At 33.5% G+C, this 15,482-nt stretch overlaps 1 protein-coding gene across 1 annotated transcript; it reads left to right on the top strand.

The window, feature by feature from the left end:
- The first annotated feature begins 8,503 nt into the window (after positions 1–8,503).
- LOC18601598 (U-box domain-containing protein) lies at positions 8,504–15,441 on the top strand. The gene is made up of 16 exons (XM_007032588.3): positions 8,504–9,558; positions 10,778–10,967; positions 11,228–11,379; positions 11,473–11,755; positions 11,840–11,992; positions 12,492–12,695; positions 12,793–12,905; positions 13,004–13,118; positions 13,291–13,380; positions 13,488–13,691; positions 13,791–13,886; positions 14,038–14,160; positions 14,372–14,464; positions 14,591–14,755; positions 14,970–15,059; positions 15,147–15,441. Exons 1-16 carry the CDS (start codon positions 8,681–8,683, stop codon positions 15,324–15,326), a joined length of 3,129 nt encoding a protein of 1,042 aa, XP_007032650.2. The 5' UTR covers positions 8,504–8,680; the 3' UTR covers positions 15,327–15,441.
- Positions 15,442–15,482: the final 41 nt, after the last annotated feature.

Genomic DNA, 15,482 nt, shown 5'->3' with positions numbered 1-15,482 from the left:
TATATATATATATGTTACCAATTTTAAATACTTATAAAAACTCAAATATATAGTATACACAACAAATTAAAATATAATATTTTTATTTTATCCAAGTGAAAATATTTAATTTTTTAATTATTTAAATAAAGTTGAAAATAACCTTTGTGATAGATTTTCAGTGACAGACTTATGACGACCAATTTTATTTTTAATCTAACAAGGTGCCTCTTTTTCCCTCCAAATTAATTGTAACAAATCCATCACTATTTTTGTCACAAAAATATAATATTAAATTAAACTAATCCTTATGATAGATTATTCTGTCACAATAATCTCTAACTATACTTAAATTGGCAATGTTATGTACTTAAGCTGCCCAAATTAAATTTTCATCATAATTCCGTTACTAATTTTGTCACCAAACAAGGAATCCTAATATTGTAACGGCTTCAATCACAAAATTTTATCACTGATTTTGGTACCAAGAAAAAATTTTTACACCCAAATTAATTGTAACGGATTTAGTGAAAAATTTAAAATGTTGTCATAATTCTGTCACGAATCTGTCACAAGTTCTTAGAAACAAATTATCATTAATTCTATCATAAAACCGTCACAATTCTGTTGCTATAAGTCATTATTTGCGACAGAAAATAGTAACGAAAAATTTTTCATCACAAGTATCCGATTTTCTAATAGTGATAACCAAGTTGCTCTTTTAATTAGAGGCTTGTTGAGTTACTTAAAGCTAAACTTTTACATGAGTACGTTTGAGTTATTAGTGAGTCTTACTCAACTAGTACCGTGTGGTTCAGATGTATCACACATGATTACAAAGTATTGGGGATAGTTAGGCATAATGTATATGATACATTTAGACAAGAAGTTGTTACCTAATTGATCTAGGAGTTGTATAAGATACAATTGGTAAGCTAAGTTACCTACCTATTAAGTTCATCATGGCATGTTGATTCACTCAAGGTTATGGTGGGATGAAAGGGGTCATAGCTCAATAAAAAGTTTAAAAGTTAAATTTTTCAAAATATTATAAGAATGCTATTATTTTGATAAAATATTAAAAATAATCATATAAGATTTCAAAACTTTGTCTTTATAATTACATAACTTGTGTTAATGACTAAGCTTTATATATATGTTGGTTTATACAGGATATAAATCGATCATGTCGAACAATTTGTCACTTAGAAGCATACTTGATGCAAACAAGTTGACAGACCTAAATTTCATTTACTGGTTTCGCAATATCAAGATTAAAATGAAAATAAGAGAAAAAGGCTTATGTCTTAGATGTTCTTGTTTTTGAGGAACCTAACGATGATGCTACAAATGAGGAAAATGAGGCCTATAAAGTTTATATGGATGATCTCGATCAAGTCACATGTGTGATGTTCACTAGTATAGCTCCAAAGCTTCAAAAGCAACATGAAGCTATGAATGCCTTGGATATTATCCTAAATTTTAGAGAAATGTTCGATAAAGAAAGTTGCACAAAGAGATTTGACATTTCAAAAGAATTCTTTCGATATAAGATGTTTGAAGAAAGCCAAGTAAGGCCTAATATACTTAAGATGATAGGTTATATCACTCGACATGAGTAGTTGGGTTGGGTCATGGATCATGAATTGAGTATAGACCTTATACTCTCTTCGTTAGCAAAGAGCTATTGATAGTTTGTGTTATACTTCAACATAAACAAGATTGAGGTAACCATATTAGGCTTATTGAATATGCTCAAACAAGCTAAGAAAACCATTGCGAAGGAGAAGCTTTTAGTTCATCTTGTCTCTCCTAAAAAAGGTAAAAATAAAAAAAATTTATGAAAGACAAGGGTGAAAAGGCATCAACTTCAAAAGGTATAAAGCCTATTGTGCTGGGATTCCACCTCATTCTCAAACATGAAATTAAAAACATAACATAGCGAAAAAATAAAATATGCATTTCATTAAAGAAATAGTCAAATCCTACATAATCAATATTTGAGTTTTTCATGTAATTTTTAAATTAATTATAAATATTAATAAGTTTAAGTATTACATACCTTGCTCTAAATATCGTAATCAAGAGCCAATTAAATCCAAAAGGCCTTGTAATGAAGCAAGAAACTCGAAAAAGAGAATAAGTCAATTTGAAATCATGCAGCCGAAATCTTTGCTTATTCATTTTTAGGATTTGTTAAATTTCCAACCACCCAAGTGTTTGGCCTCTAATGGTAATCCCCACAGTAACTAGATAAAACCTTCTCAAAGGTAGGATTTTACTTGTGCTAGCAAGTTTTGTTTCTAAAATAAAAAAACCAAAAGTTTTTGCCAAATCTTATTTCTATCAAACAAAGAAAGCTATTTTTCTTTTCTTATTTTTATGAAACGGTTAAGAAGTGGTTGAAAACTTGAAATTTTAGTTGGCTAACATATTTATATAACCAAACTAAGTTGTAACCCTAGATACAATATTTAGATTTCTATTCAATTAAGTCCTTGTGAACTTAATTAATTTTTTTACTTTATTTTGGTCTATTTCAATTAAGTCCAACTTAATTGATTATCTTTATTTAATTTCCATCATGTCACCTAATGTGTGTGACCCATTAGATTTCTAACATATTGGCAATAAATATAAATCATATCAATTTAAAAATTGATTTATATTTATAGATCATGAGCGGTATCTAGCAATGCATCATGACCACCAAAATGTTAGAGAGTCAATTAAAAAATTTGACAAAGTCCTTCAGTGATAAGCCTTTTAGTGCGATATGATCCTTTCATCAAATATCTTAGATATGTCATAGAGTATGGTTCAGTATCTACTTATAACATTCCATGTTAGTTCTCATAATTCATGACTAACCTTGTGAATTGAAGAAACTAACTTTCCTCAAATTCATCATACTTTAACTAAAAACTTTATATAAGTTAACTCAAAATTGAGAACAAGTGAGATACATCCCCTTATATCACTTGCGGTGATTAATCCTCTTTTGATTACTTTTCCACCTTCGTATGCTTCATGGCATACTTAAAAACACCATATTTAGGCATCTGGCCTCCTTCAGACGTAATTATATTTGATAAGAGAGTGTTAGTTAAAATTTTACCTATGCAAGTATACGTATCAAACAAATAGTATACTAATAAGTAGAGTATCGATCCCTTAGAGAATTATTCCAAAAATTTACTAAGTATTAAAATTAAAATAATTTAGTTTTATTCAAACAATCAAAATTTGGATAACTAAATTAACTAAAAATTAATCAACTAGAACTAAACTAATTAACATTAATTAAAAATCAAAGCAAAAATATAATGGAATGCAAATCAAATTAGAAAAACCTAAGATTACAATATCCCTCACACTTCATCTAAATCTTACCTTTCTTTCTCCTAACTTAATATCTAAATCTTACCTTTCTCTCTTAACTTAATCCAATGAGTTGAATTGCAAATCTAGGGTTTTCAATTATTTATAATGCTCTCCTGAGTCTCTTATAAAAATATCTACTTTAGCTAAAACATTATATTTCTATGTGAATTGAAATTAAAATAGACTCATTAAATTCAGGTTTTAACATTAGTTACATACAACATATAGGTATATTCTTATCTTATACACAAATCAATTTATTCATTCAATTAAATAAATATGATCATATGCTATTCCTATTTTAGTCTACACTAACCTTCTTTTCTTAAGTTTGTTTAGGTTTCTAGATCAATTTAATTGGTGATTAAGAAATTAAAAATATTAAGAATAAATTAGAATAAATAATTCTATTTATTAAAAATAAGCTAGAAAGAGATTAAAAATTTAAACTATAAGTGAGTTCAATTGTAATCCTAAAAAAATAAATTTAACTACTCCTAGTTGCAATAAAAACAAAAACCATATTAAGTTTAGCCATCAAGAGTAATCAAGAATAATAAAAGCTAAGAAAGAAGAAAATAAACAAATTTTGGCAGCTTTGATCTTCAATCTTCAACCTCAACTTCTAACTTCTTAAACCTCTTTTAGGATTTCTCCTCAATGTGTCTATGTGTCTGACTTCTCCCTAAGCTAACTATTTATAACCTAATTTAACATAATTCTACCTAAACTAAACTATTTTAGCCTAAAAACACTTGTTATGGACTTACAATAAGTATAAGGCCCAATAGGGACTTAGTCAGCTCATAGCTTGCTCTTTTCCATCTTGTTTCTTCAATTTTCCAACTTAACGTTGCGGCACACCCCATCTAAGCCACAGCATTGTAGTACCCTGTATTTTGATACAGTGGCTAATAAAGTTTATGGATGCCAATTGAGGTTAATTACCAAGTTAAAAAGGATAATTCAGAAATGAACCTGTGAAATCTTGATCTCTATAAACACATAACTAGAAGTAGAAGCAATAATGCGGATCAGGGGTAATTTCGTAATTTCTCGTGGTGAGCTCCTACGAGTGGGTTTTTTTATGCTATTAAGGTCTAAATAGGCCTAAGGAATGAATAAATGATGTTTATGATGGTAAAATAAATGAAAAAGATAAAAATAATGATAATTTCCATGGTAGGGGTAAAATGGTCATTGTTCATCTCCGGTTGAAATTTTTACGTTTTCGTGAACTCGAGTATTTTTAGACTATTATGGACTTTGTTTCGATGTCAAAAGAGTAAAAAGGTTGCACAAAGGATGGGAGGAAGACAAAGCTACCATTTAAGGGCATTTTGGTAATTTTAGTGAAAATTTGGATTAACTTGAAGCATAAATATCTAAGCTCCAACAGCTTCCAACAGCTTCTCCTTCTTCATCCCAGCCCTTCTCTTCATTTCACGTTTTCTTCATTCTCCATGGGAGAAAAACCTTGAATCCTCCATAAATCTCTCATGGAAAGTCCAAATTTCATGCTTTTGCCCACTCCTTCATAGGGTTTTTCATGCTCTTTCACTTTTACACCTCAACAGCCTTTAAAAATCTTTGTTCATCACTTTCTCTCACTAGTTGGAAGTTTTAGAGAGAGAAAGAGAGACTTGCCATTGTAGCTTGAAAACTCTTGAAAATGAGTTCAACTATAAGTCCACCAAGGTGAGTAATGAATTAGATTTAATTTTCAAGTTGTTGATAATGGTTGATGATTAGAGTGGTCAATTAATCTATTGTTGAGATTGTTAATCATTTTTAGAGTGACTAGAGTAAAGTAAACAAATAGCCACTTAATGGTAATTGAGAGCTAGTTAGGAATAACTAGCTAAACTTGAATTAGGAAATAGCTTTTGAGAGTGTATTAATGCCAATTTGGGTTGGTTGTGATGTTGTGTGTGTATAGGTTCCAACAAGGCCTCACATGTCCAATTGGAGCATTAGTTGAGGTTAGAGTCAAACAAAAGAATCAACAAAGCCGGTGAGTGAACTTGCATTTCAAAATTGTTTTGGGAAAAATAATTGTATTTGTATGAAACATTTGAATGATTTATTCCAACTTTTCTTTAAAAATGTGTGCCCGGGAACAAGCCTTTGATAAAACGTTTTGATATTGTGAAAATGTGAAATGTGTAAAAGGACAAACCTATGTGCTCCTATATTATGTTGATATATACATATATATACGAATATATGTTGTGCATTGATGAATAATGTTGTGTAATGATATTGACCCGGCTATGTGCGAGTAGGAGTGAGCATAAGCCGATGATGACTCAGCTATGTGCGAGTGGGAGTGCGCATAAGCCGATGATGACCCAGCCATGTGCTAGTGGGGAGTGCATATGAGCTGATGATGATGGGAGGGTGTGCATGATGATGATGGGAGGGTGTGCATGATGATGGATATATATATATATACATATATAGATATGTGTGTTATAGAAAGTTTATGAAAATAATTGTGATTGTGTTGTGTGTTGGCATTGTTAATTGCTCCAAAAATTACTTTTTATTTCAACAAGAAAAGGGCTTTTGATGTAATAAGACCCATTTCACTCAAAATGCTCTATTTCTCGCTACAGTGAGATTCATTTTCATTGCAGCGAGAAACTCTCGGATTTTAGGGGTCACACTGGCCTGATTCTCGCTGCAGCGAGAAACTCTCGGGTTTTGGTGCAGTGCTTTCACTCTGATAAAGATTTTGACCATCTTCCCACCTGAAATGGGAAAAGTGGTAAACATAAAAGTTGTAGCCCTGCCTCTTATCTTTCTAATGGTCTAAAAATCAGGTCAATTGAACTTCTGTAGTGGTAGATATGATAGAAAAACTGAAATATATGCAAATTGAGACTGTTTCTTGCTGCAGCTAGAAACTTGCTGCCATGCTTGCTACCTTGCTTGATTTTGACCTATTTTTCACCCATTTAACTTCATGGATTGATCATGGGTTTTTGCAACACTATGAGGTTATTGATCAAAGTTTGAAATAAGGAGTTTTTAATAAGAAATTAAATCAATTGCATTGTTTTTTAAACAAGTGCATCATATTTTCCAAATTCCTTCTACCGATTGCTTGTTCCCTTCTTGTGTTCACTCTCTGAGTTTTTTGCTCACATTTTTAAACTTCATGTTTTCAGATTTGGAGGTAGTTGGGACCTAGATTGAGTTGTCCACGTATGCTCGCCTTCTTATGCTAGGTATTATGGCATCTCAGTAGCTGTACCTTCACTTACGGTCACTCCGTTGACGGTCAAGAGTCTTATGCTTGTGTACATGTATAAGTAATGAAGACCACTAAGATTCATGTTAAAAATCAAATATGTATATTTGATTACTGATGCCATTATAAGGTGGCAAATAAGTGATACTATGTTAGCATAATACAAATGTGAATATTGGATTACTATAAAACGTTACTGAAATATTTATAATTGAGAGTTGCAATATGTGGTTTTAGAATGATGATCGGTTTGCATAAAAATGCTTGCTTAGGCTTAGTGGGCTATGCCCATTGGGCCCATGCACCGGTCATGGCCCGGTATTTAGGCTGTGACAAGCATTCCCTTTGCTTCATGGCTTTCTTCTTGTCGACTGTTGCACTCTGTCAACTTCAACTACAATTTTCTCTATCTTCGAGGTAGAACTAGGTAAAGTGATTCATGAAGGTTGTAGCTCTATTTGTTAGCTTTCCAATGGTCCAAGAATCGCATCATTTGGAGATCTGGAATGAGAGTTATGCTCAAAAGATCGTGACATGTACGAATAAAAACTAAACTCCTTAAGCACCTTTCTTCATCCAATTAAACCTTATTTTTCTAGAGTTCTACAAAAAACATAAAAACTAATAAATAATAACTAAACTAAGATAAATAAACATAAAATTAACATAAAATAATTTAATAAAAATAAACTAATTAGAAAAATAACTAAATCATAACTTAAATTGAAAAACTTAGCTAACTTTTAAAAACAATTTGAGATAAAAATAATTTTATAAAATAGAATTATCCAAGGGTTAGAGATAGAATACACAAACACTAAAAAATTCTCAATCAACTAGGAAAGTGTCTTACCTACTAATACCATAAATATAGGCTCTTTGGACTACTTTAGAGTTTAATGAACTTGGAGTTTAACGCCCAAAAGATCCTCAATTGCATGATGTGATTAGCAGTTCATATTAAATTTTCAATAGAGCGATCAACGAACCTTTACGATGAAAGGATGATGCTTAGTAAATAGATATGTATCTACTTTTCATTTGTAATTGTCATGTTCTTGTACATTTTTGACTTTTTATTTTTAATTGATTTTAATAAAAATAATTCAATTTGTGTTCATGTTTTTATTAATTAAATAAAATATTCTTAACATATTTGTAATATTTAAAATTATTTCTTTTACACATTTGTATTCATGTGGTTTTTAATTTTTTTATCATTATGTTTTAAAAATTAAAAAAAAATTTCTAAATATCAACAAAATTTTACTAACGAATTCACACTTTTTATTGATGGAATTTGCTGATAAGGTTTATGTATAATTTGTTGGCTATTTTATCGATAGTCTACTGAAATAATAGGTGATTATCACTAATTACTCCTTTAGTCAACGGATTGGCTACTTTTTCAATAGAGTGGCCAACAGAATATTCCATTGACAAATTATTCCATCATCAAGAAAATAGAAAAACCAATGAAGATATTTTCGACCATGTACAGATAGATTTTTCTATCGATATTTTCATCAATAAATTGAAATATTGAAAGATTATAATGCTTTGGTAGTGTTAAATAACTTATGTTCTAATAAATTCAATTCCTTAAAAATAGCAAGCCCTCTTTTCTTACTTAAATATTGAACAACCAAGCCTTTTTCTTGAATTGGATTTGGAACAATAACCAAACCTCTTTACATGCTTGTTGATTGAATTGGATTTGGAACAATGCGAGGTTATATATATATTCCTTGAAAACTTTACACGCTGACGTGGCACCATCCTATTGCACCAACAACGTAAGTTCTCTACTCCGAGGTCCACAGGAGAAAAAACAGAAAAAGCTCGAAAAGAACACACAACACCCCCTTCAACGTTAAAAACGACATCGTCCAGCCCTCACTCGAGACTTCTTTCTCAAAGGTCTTCCAACATCCTCAAGCTCTCTCTTTTCTCCACAATGTTCGAAGCCTAAAGTTTTCCAGGAAAAAATAATCCCTGTTTGTTTCTGACGAAAAAAAAAAAAAAAGGAAAAATCCATTTTCATTTTTTTTTCTGCAGAATATGGCAACCCAAAAACCCCAAAGAACTCCAGAAGAAGTTGAGGATATAATCTTAAGAAAAATCTTCCTTGTAACCCTTAAAGAAAACCAAGAAAACTCTTCTTCTGATCCAAAGGTAGTTTACCTTGAGAGGACCGCAGCTGAGATCTTAAGTGAAGGAAAAAGTCTTTTACTTTCACGTGATTTAATGGAAAGGGTTTTAATTGATCGTCTTTCTGGTGACTTTCCCAATTCCGAATCTCCTTTTCTTTATCTCATTGGTTGTTATAGAAGAGCTCATGAAGAAATCAAGAAGATTTCCAACATGAAAGACAAAACGCTGCGTTCTGAGATGGAGGCTGCTGCTAAACAGGCTAAGAAGTTGGCTGCTTCTTATGCTAGGATTCATCTGGGAAATCCTGAGTGGTTTTCTAATGGGAATTTAAGGGATAGTAACTTGAAAACGGGTTCTTCTTTGTCTTCGAATTCGCCTTTGTTGCCATTACTTTTTGCTGAAGTTTCAAGTGGAGTAATGCTTGATGGGTTTGGAGGGAATGAATTGGGAAGTGGGGTAGACTGCCCACCAGGGTTCTTGGAGGAGTTCTTTAAGGATTCAGATTTTGATACTTTAGACCAGATTTTAAAAGGGTTGTATGAGGATTTAAGAGGGAGTGTTTTGAAAGTTTCAGCTTTGGGGAATTTTCAGCAACCTTTGAGGGCTTTGTTGTATTTGGCACATTTCCCTGTTTGTGCTAAGAGTTTGGTTAATCATCCTTGGTGGATACCTAAAGGGGTTTACTTGAATGGACGTGTTATTGAAATGACTAGCATTTTGGGTCCCTTTTTTCATGTTAGTGCTTTGCCCGATCATACCATTTTCAAGAGCCAGCCCGATGTTGGGTGAGTTTTGATGCTGATTTTGCATTTTGGTGTGTGTGCTGTTTGTCTTAATGCTTGTTTTAGTTGTGTGATGTTTATTGAAAAAGATTATTGACTATGTGTGTTTATGAAGGATTACTGATTGTGTGTGTTTATGTTTAATTATCATATTTAATTGGGTTCTAGTGGGTATGGAGTAGCTATGAGAAGTTATTGAAAACATTGACAGCATAAAAGATTGTGATTTTGCTTTGTGATATGAATTTAACGTTTGAAGACTTGGATTCCTGGTGCTAATATTCTTTTAGGAGTTCCAAACTGACCTTGTTAACGGAAAGGGAGGTTAAGTTTCAGCTGAATGACATTAGAAACCATGGTTAAGTTACCTTGTCCATCCTGCTAACCTTCAAGTATGAAGAAAAACAATGTAGTCGGGCAGTTACTTAATGGAGATGTGCAGGGATAGCAAGCTAGCAATGGCAGTGAATTGCAGCATTTGTCTTTTTGGTAATGGGGGTCTCTTAAAATCTTTGTGGATGGCTGACTCAAAATTACATTGCTTGCTGGCTTTTAACTATTTTATAGCAGTCTTGATTGCTCATCTCTGCATTATGTGCTAGTGACCTCTAATGGGAAGATTTAGCAACCTTACTCTTATTGAAGGCTGCTTGTCTGAATTTGGATTTATTGGTTGGCTTTTGTTGATGTTGTCTAGTGTGAAGTGAGGCTAGATTCAACCTATAAGTTATTTTACCTTATCTTTACCCTCTGCATCTGTACTGGAGTAGGGCTTGCAGGTGCTGATTGTTCTCTGGAATAAGGTTGGATAGTTAGCTACTAGGTTGACTTATCTATATGTGCATGTGATATAATTTGGAATTTGTGCTTAGCTTTTTTCTTATACTGGTGAGAAGGTCTTCTCTTTTACTTTGAGAGAGGCTTGATGAAGTGCTTGAGTGCATTGATAGGATGATGTTTAATGTGGATCTTTATTTAATTGGAAGTAATTTGATGTTTGAATTTTTGAGGGAAAGAAGAAATAATGCAGGAAGGTAGCTTATTTGTATATTTTACAAATCCTTTGGATCTTTTAAGTTGTGGTTGAAGATCCATGCCATTTAGTTTATTTCATAGTTTATCTCAATCTTAAAAGTTCTTATGCAGTTATCTTTAGTTATGAAATCTTTTTCTTTTCTATTAGCTTTTGTCGAGTAATAAATTGTATCTCTTCAAAATACAGCCAGCAGTGCTTCTCAGAAGCATCAACTCGACGGCAAGATAACTCATTCATCAAGACTATCATGAATACTTTATATGACGGTCTGGCAGAAGTTCTTCTGTGTCTCCTTAAAAATACTGAGACCCGTGAGAGTGTCCTTGAGTATCTTGCAGAAGTCATCAATAAAAATGCATCCAGGGCCCATATACAGGTTCTATTTTTTCCCAGTCCTTAATAACATTTTTGAGTGGCAGTTACAATGCTTATCAATGACCAAAAGCTCAATTATGGCCATTGATACTGCATTGCTGATCGATGACAATTTGTTCTTTTGTTTACTAAGAATGTTTTAAATAAAATGCTGGAGTCTCTTTTGAATTACACTTATTTGATTTTGCTTTCAATGTATAAGAATATTTATACTTGGTTTCTTTGACACAATGTCAATGTTGTTGATGACATCTATCATAGGTTGATCCTATATCTTGTGCTAGTTCTGGAATGTTTGTCAATCTCAGTGCTGTTATGCTTCGACTTTGTGAACCGTTTTTGGATGCAAATTTAACAAAAAGAGATAAGATTGACCCAAACTATGTTTTTTACAGTAATCGTTTGGATTTGAGGTGAGGACCTTTTATTCAGTGGAGATCATTGTGCTTTTAACTGTTATATTCATTGACTTCTTTTGCTAAGTATTCTCTATGAACCTGTGTTAGGGGGCTAACTGCTCTGCATGCAACCTCAGAAGAAGTTTCTGAATGGATGAACAAAGATAATCCTGTAAAAACTGATGGGACCAGACCACATGGCGATGGTGAAAATCGTCTGCTGCAATCTCAAGAAGCTACCAGTTCTGGAAGTACCCTCAGTGTGAAGCCAACCTCAAGTAGTGGTGAAAAAGCTAAATATCCATTTATTTGTGAATGCTTCTTTATGACTGCTAGGGTACTCAACTTGGGCCTCCTAAAGGCATTTTCTGACTTCAAGCATCTAGTCCAGGTAATGCATTACTGATTCTTAAGCTTTTTCTGTTCTCTTGTTTCTTCTCTGATGAGTGACAATATATGGTTTGCCCCCATCCAGGACATTTCAAGATGTGAAGATACTCTTGCCACCTTAAAAGCTATGCAAGGACAGGCACCTTCTTCACAACTGGAGCTGGATATATCTAGGCTTGAGAAAGAAATAGAACTATATTCGCAGGAAAAATTTTGTTATGAGGCTCAAATTTTGAAGGTACATCCCCTCTCTTCCCCACCAAGTGTGCCCACACTCAACACACCAACAAATGCACATGGGTTTGCTTGTCTACTGAAGTTTAAAGTGAATTAATATCTTTTCTGTTAATTGGAAGCTATGTTATCTTGTACAGTCTTGGGGTGTGAAAATGTTCAAACTTTGAACCATTGCATTAGCCATTTTGAGTAGTTGTGATCACTCTTATCCCCCCTTCTGCCTTATTCGTCTTGACACCTGAAGAAAAGAAAAGAAACAATAAGAAGAAGAAGATTCCAAGAGAAACACAAGCCTATGCCTCTTCCTTTCTCCTTGTTATAAGAGTGCCCTTTCTCTTTGTTGTTTTCCCTCTTCTTCCATATTATAGGATTTTTTCCCCTTCTGGAATAGGAGATTTTGTATTTTTATGTTTGTAAAATCTTTGTTATTGAGATATTGGGAAAAGGAAAAATTATAAATTTGTTAGTATTTTGATGTATTGCTTGCTTCTTTTCACAAGGATGGGGCGCTTATTCAACATGCACTTTCATTCTATCGACTAATGGTGATTTGGTTAGTTGGCTTGGTTGGCGGATTTAAAATGCCTCTACCATCTACTTGTCCAATGGAATTTGCTTCTATGCCAGAGCACTTTGTGGAAGATGCTATGGAACTATTAATATTTTCCTCCCGGATTCCAAGAGCTTTGGATGGGGTTTTACTGGTAGGGTTTATATGAGATAGCTATGTGCTCCATTATACCTCACGTTCATTCTTACGATTATGGTTTTATTTTATGTATTTTGCCTTTTGCTTGGCAGGATGACTTTATGAATTTTATTATTATGTTTATGGCAAGTCCCCAATTTATCAACAACCCCTATCTCAGAGCAAAAATGGTTGAAGTTTTGAACTGTTGGATGCCCCGTGGAAGGTTATTCAATCTCTTTCGAAAGATATATACTGTTGTCACGTGTCTCTACCTTAAGAAATATTCCCTAAGTTTACACTACTTTGCTTCCTTCTTTCCAGTGGTTCATCTGCCACATCTACACTATTTGACGGGCATCAATTGTCCTTGGAATATCTTGTGAGGAATCTTTTGAAGCTTTATGTTGACATTGAGTTCACAGGTTCTCATACACAGGTAGCTTATATGCATTAAAAGTGATAAAGAGAGATAATTTGTTAACAATTTAGTTCTAGATATCATGTTACCTGTTTTATTAATGTCATAATTTGTTGACTTTTGATTGTCTCAAATGTGGTTGTTGGCCACCTTTGATGAACTACACTGCTTGTATCTTCTCTATGTGCAGTTCTATGATAAGTTCAACATTCGCCATAATATTGCTGAACTTCTTGAATACCTTTGGCAAGTTCCTAGTCATCGTAATGCGTGGAAACAGGTAGGGTCTTCTTCATGGGCTGGTACTTGTGGCATTTTTTGATGGTTTTTGTTTTTAATTGAACAATCAAAGCATTTCCTAAATTGAATTGTAATATTCAATATCAGATTGCTAAGGAAGAAGAAAAGGGTGTTTATCTGAATTTCTTGAACTTCCTGATCAACGATAGCATCTACCTCCTTGATGAAAGTCTCAACAAAATTCTTGAACTCAAAGAGCTTGAAGCTGAGATGTCAAATTCTGCAGAATGGGAGCGGAGGTCAGCTCAGGAAAGGCAAGAGAGAACTCGACTATTCCACTCCCAGGAGAACGTCAGTATTTCTTTTCCCTTTTCCCCCTTAGAATGTGTATGCATGATTCATGGTTTTGAATTTAGACTTCAATTAAACATATATGACTGATATTTTCAGATTATACGGATTGATATGAAGTTGGCTAATGAGGATGTTAGTATGCTGGCATTTACATCTGAGCAGATTACAGCTCCTTTTCTACTCCCTGAGATGGTAACATCTTTTCATCTGCACCTATGCTTGTTATCCTTAAAATTTATGCTGACAAGTTGTTACTGTTTTTTTTTTTAAATAATGAAGTTTACCTTGTTGTCTCTTTCTATCTTCACTTAATCAATTTTCATTCCTTGTTTCCTTTGTGCAGGTTGAAAGAGTGGCCAGTATGCTCAATTACTTTTTATTGCAACTAGTGGGCCCTCAAAGAAAATCTCTTAGTCTGAAAGATCCTGTAAAGTACGAATTCCGTCCAAAAGAATTACTCGAGCAGGTTGGCATAAAGTGGAATTTTCATTTTGGCATATACTAATATAAAGAGGAAGGAGGAGGTTACTGATTTCTTAAAAAGTCACTTTGACCTTAACTGATATTTTTTGTCCTGCCAATTGCTTGATTGTTTTGAACCAAAAATTGGTGTTGATGCTGTTGATAGAGAATGGAAAGAGATATGCACTAACTCTTATTCTTTTATTTATTTTAAGATTGTCCGCATATATGTTCATCTGGCAAGGGGTGACGCCAAAAACATATTTCCGGCAGCTATCTCCAGTGATGGTCGTTCATACAATGAACAGGTAATTGTTAGCTGTGGACAAGCTATATATATACATAAAATGTTTTAAGTTATAAGTTTCTTTTATGGATATATTAGAATGTTTAAGTTATAGAAAACACAATCTGAAAATTCAAGTTTGCTCCAGTTGTTTAGTGCTGCAGCAGACGTGCTTCGGAGAATTGGCATGGATGGGAGGATTATAGAAGATTTTATTGAACTTGGTGCGAAGGCCAAGGCTGCAGCTTCTGAGGCCATGGACACTGAAGCTGCCCTTGGAGATATACCCGATGAATTCCTTGATCCGATTCAAGTATGTTTATTTACCTGTTGTCAAAATTTGAAATTATTCTTGTTAGTACCGTTCCAGCTATGCTGTTTCTTTTGGTGTCCTGCATACCTAAATATTTGCTTCGTTTGGGGGTTTGGGTGGATGTGCCCATTTATTGAGTACTTTGTCAAAACAGAAAAGAAAATGAAAAAGGATCACTGACCACAAAAAATACCGGTTCTCTTCTTTCCTGCAGTATACTTTAATGAAGGATCCAGTGATTTTACCATCTTCAAGGATCACAGTAGACAGACCTGTCATCCAGAGACATCTTCTAAGTGATAGTGTATGTTCTCACGCGTCTACCCTTTTAAGGATAATTCTGCCAAATAGTTAATTGGCTGATAGATAATATTTAATAATATGATTGCAGACTGACCCATTCAATCGATCCCATCTTACCGCGGATATGCTGATTCCACACACTGAATTGAAGGCACGAATTCAGGAGTTTATTAGGTCCCATGAATTGAAGAGGCGTGGAGAAGGTTTAAACATGCAGAGCTCCAAGGGAACAATACAACCAACAAGTGGGGAAATGTTAATTGACTAGGGCAGGCCTTGTAAGATTACATTATGATGATGGATTACGTTTTATATTGTTGTGAATGGTGGACAGGTGCAATGTATCTAGTTTAAATGTCAATCATATTTCATATAGAAGTCAACCTTACTGGGAAAACTCTTGAAGTGTCTTAGCCAGTAAAGT

This window comes from Theobroma cacao, chromosome 4, assembly GCF_053813885.1.
Source record: "Theobroma cacao isolate CCN51 chromosome 4, ASM5381388v1, whole genome shotgun sequence".
In the NCBI taxonomy this organism is placed as follows: Eukaryota; Viridiplantae; Streptophyta; class Magnoliopsida; order Malvales; family Malvaceae; genus Theobroma; species Theobroma cacao.
Note: the sequence above shows the minus strand (reverse complement) of the source record. Positions and strands in the feature narration are given on the sequence as shown.

Excerpts from the sequence above, each read along its gene's own strand:
- LOC18601598 (XM_007032588.3), top strand. The coding sequence starts at position 8,681 with ATGGCAACCCAAAAACCCCAAAGAACTCCAGAAGAAGTTGAGGATATA. Across the intron at positions 13,887-14,037 it reads CTTTTCTACTCCCTGAGATG|GTTGAAAGAGTGGCCAGTAT; the intron begins GTAACATCTTTT and ends TCCTTTGTGCAG. Across the intron at positions 14,161-14,371 it reads CAAAAGAATTACTCGAGCAG|ATTGTCCGCATATATGTTCA; the intron begins GTTGGCATAAAG and ends ATTTATTTTAAG.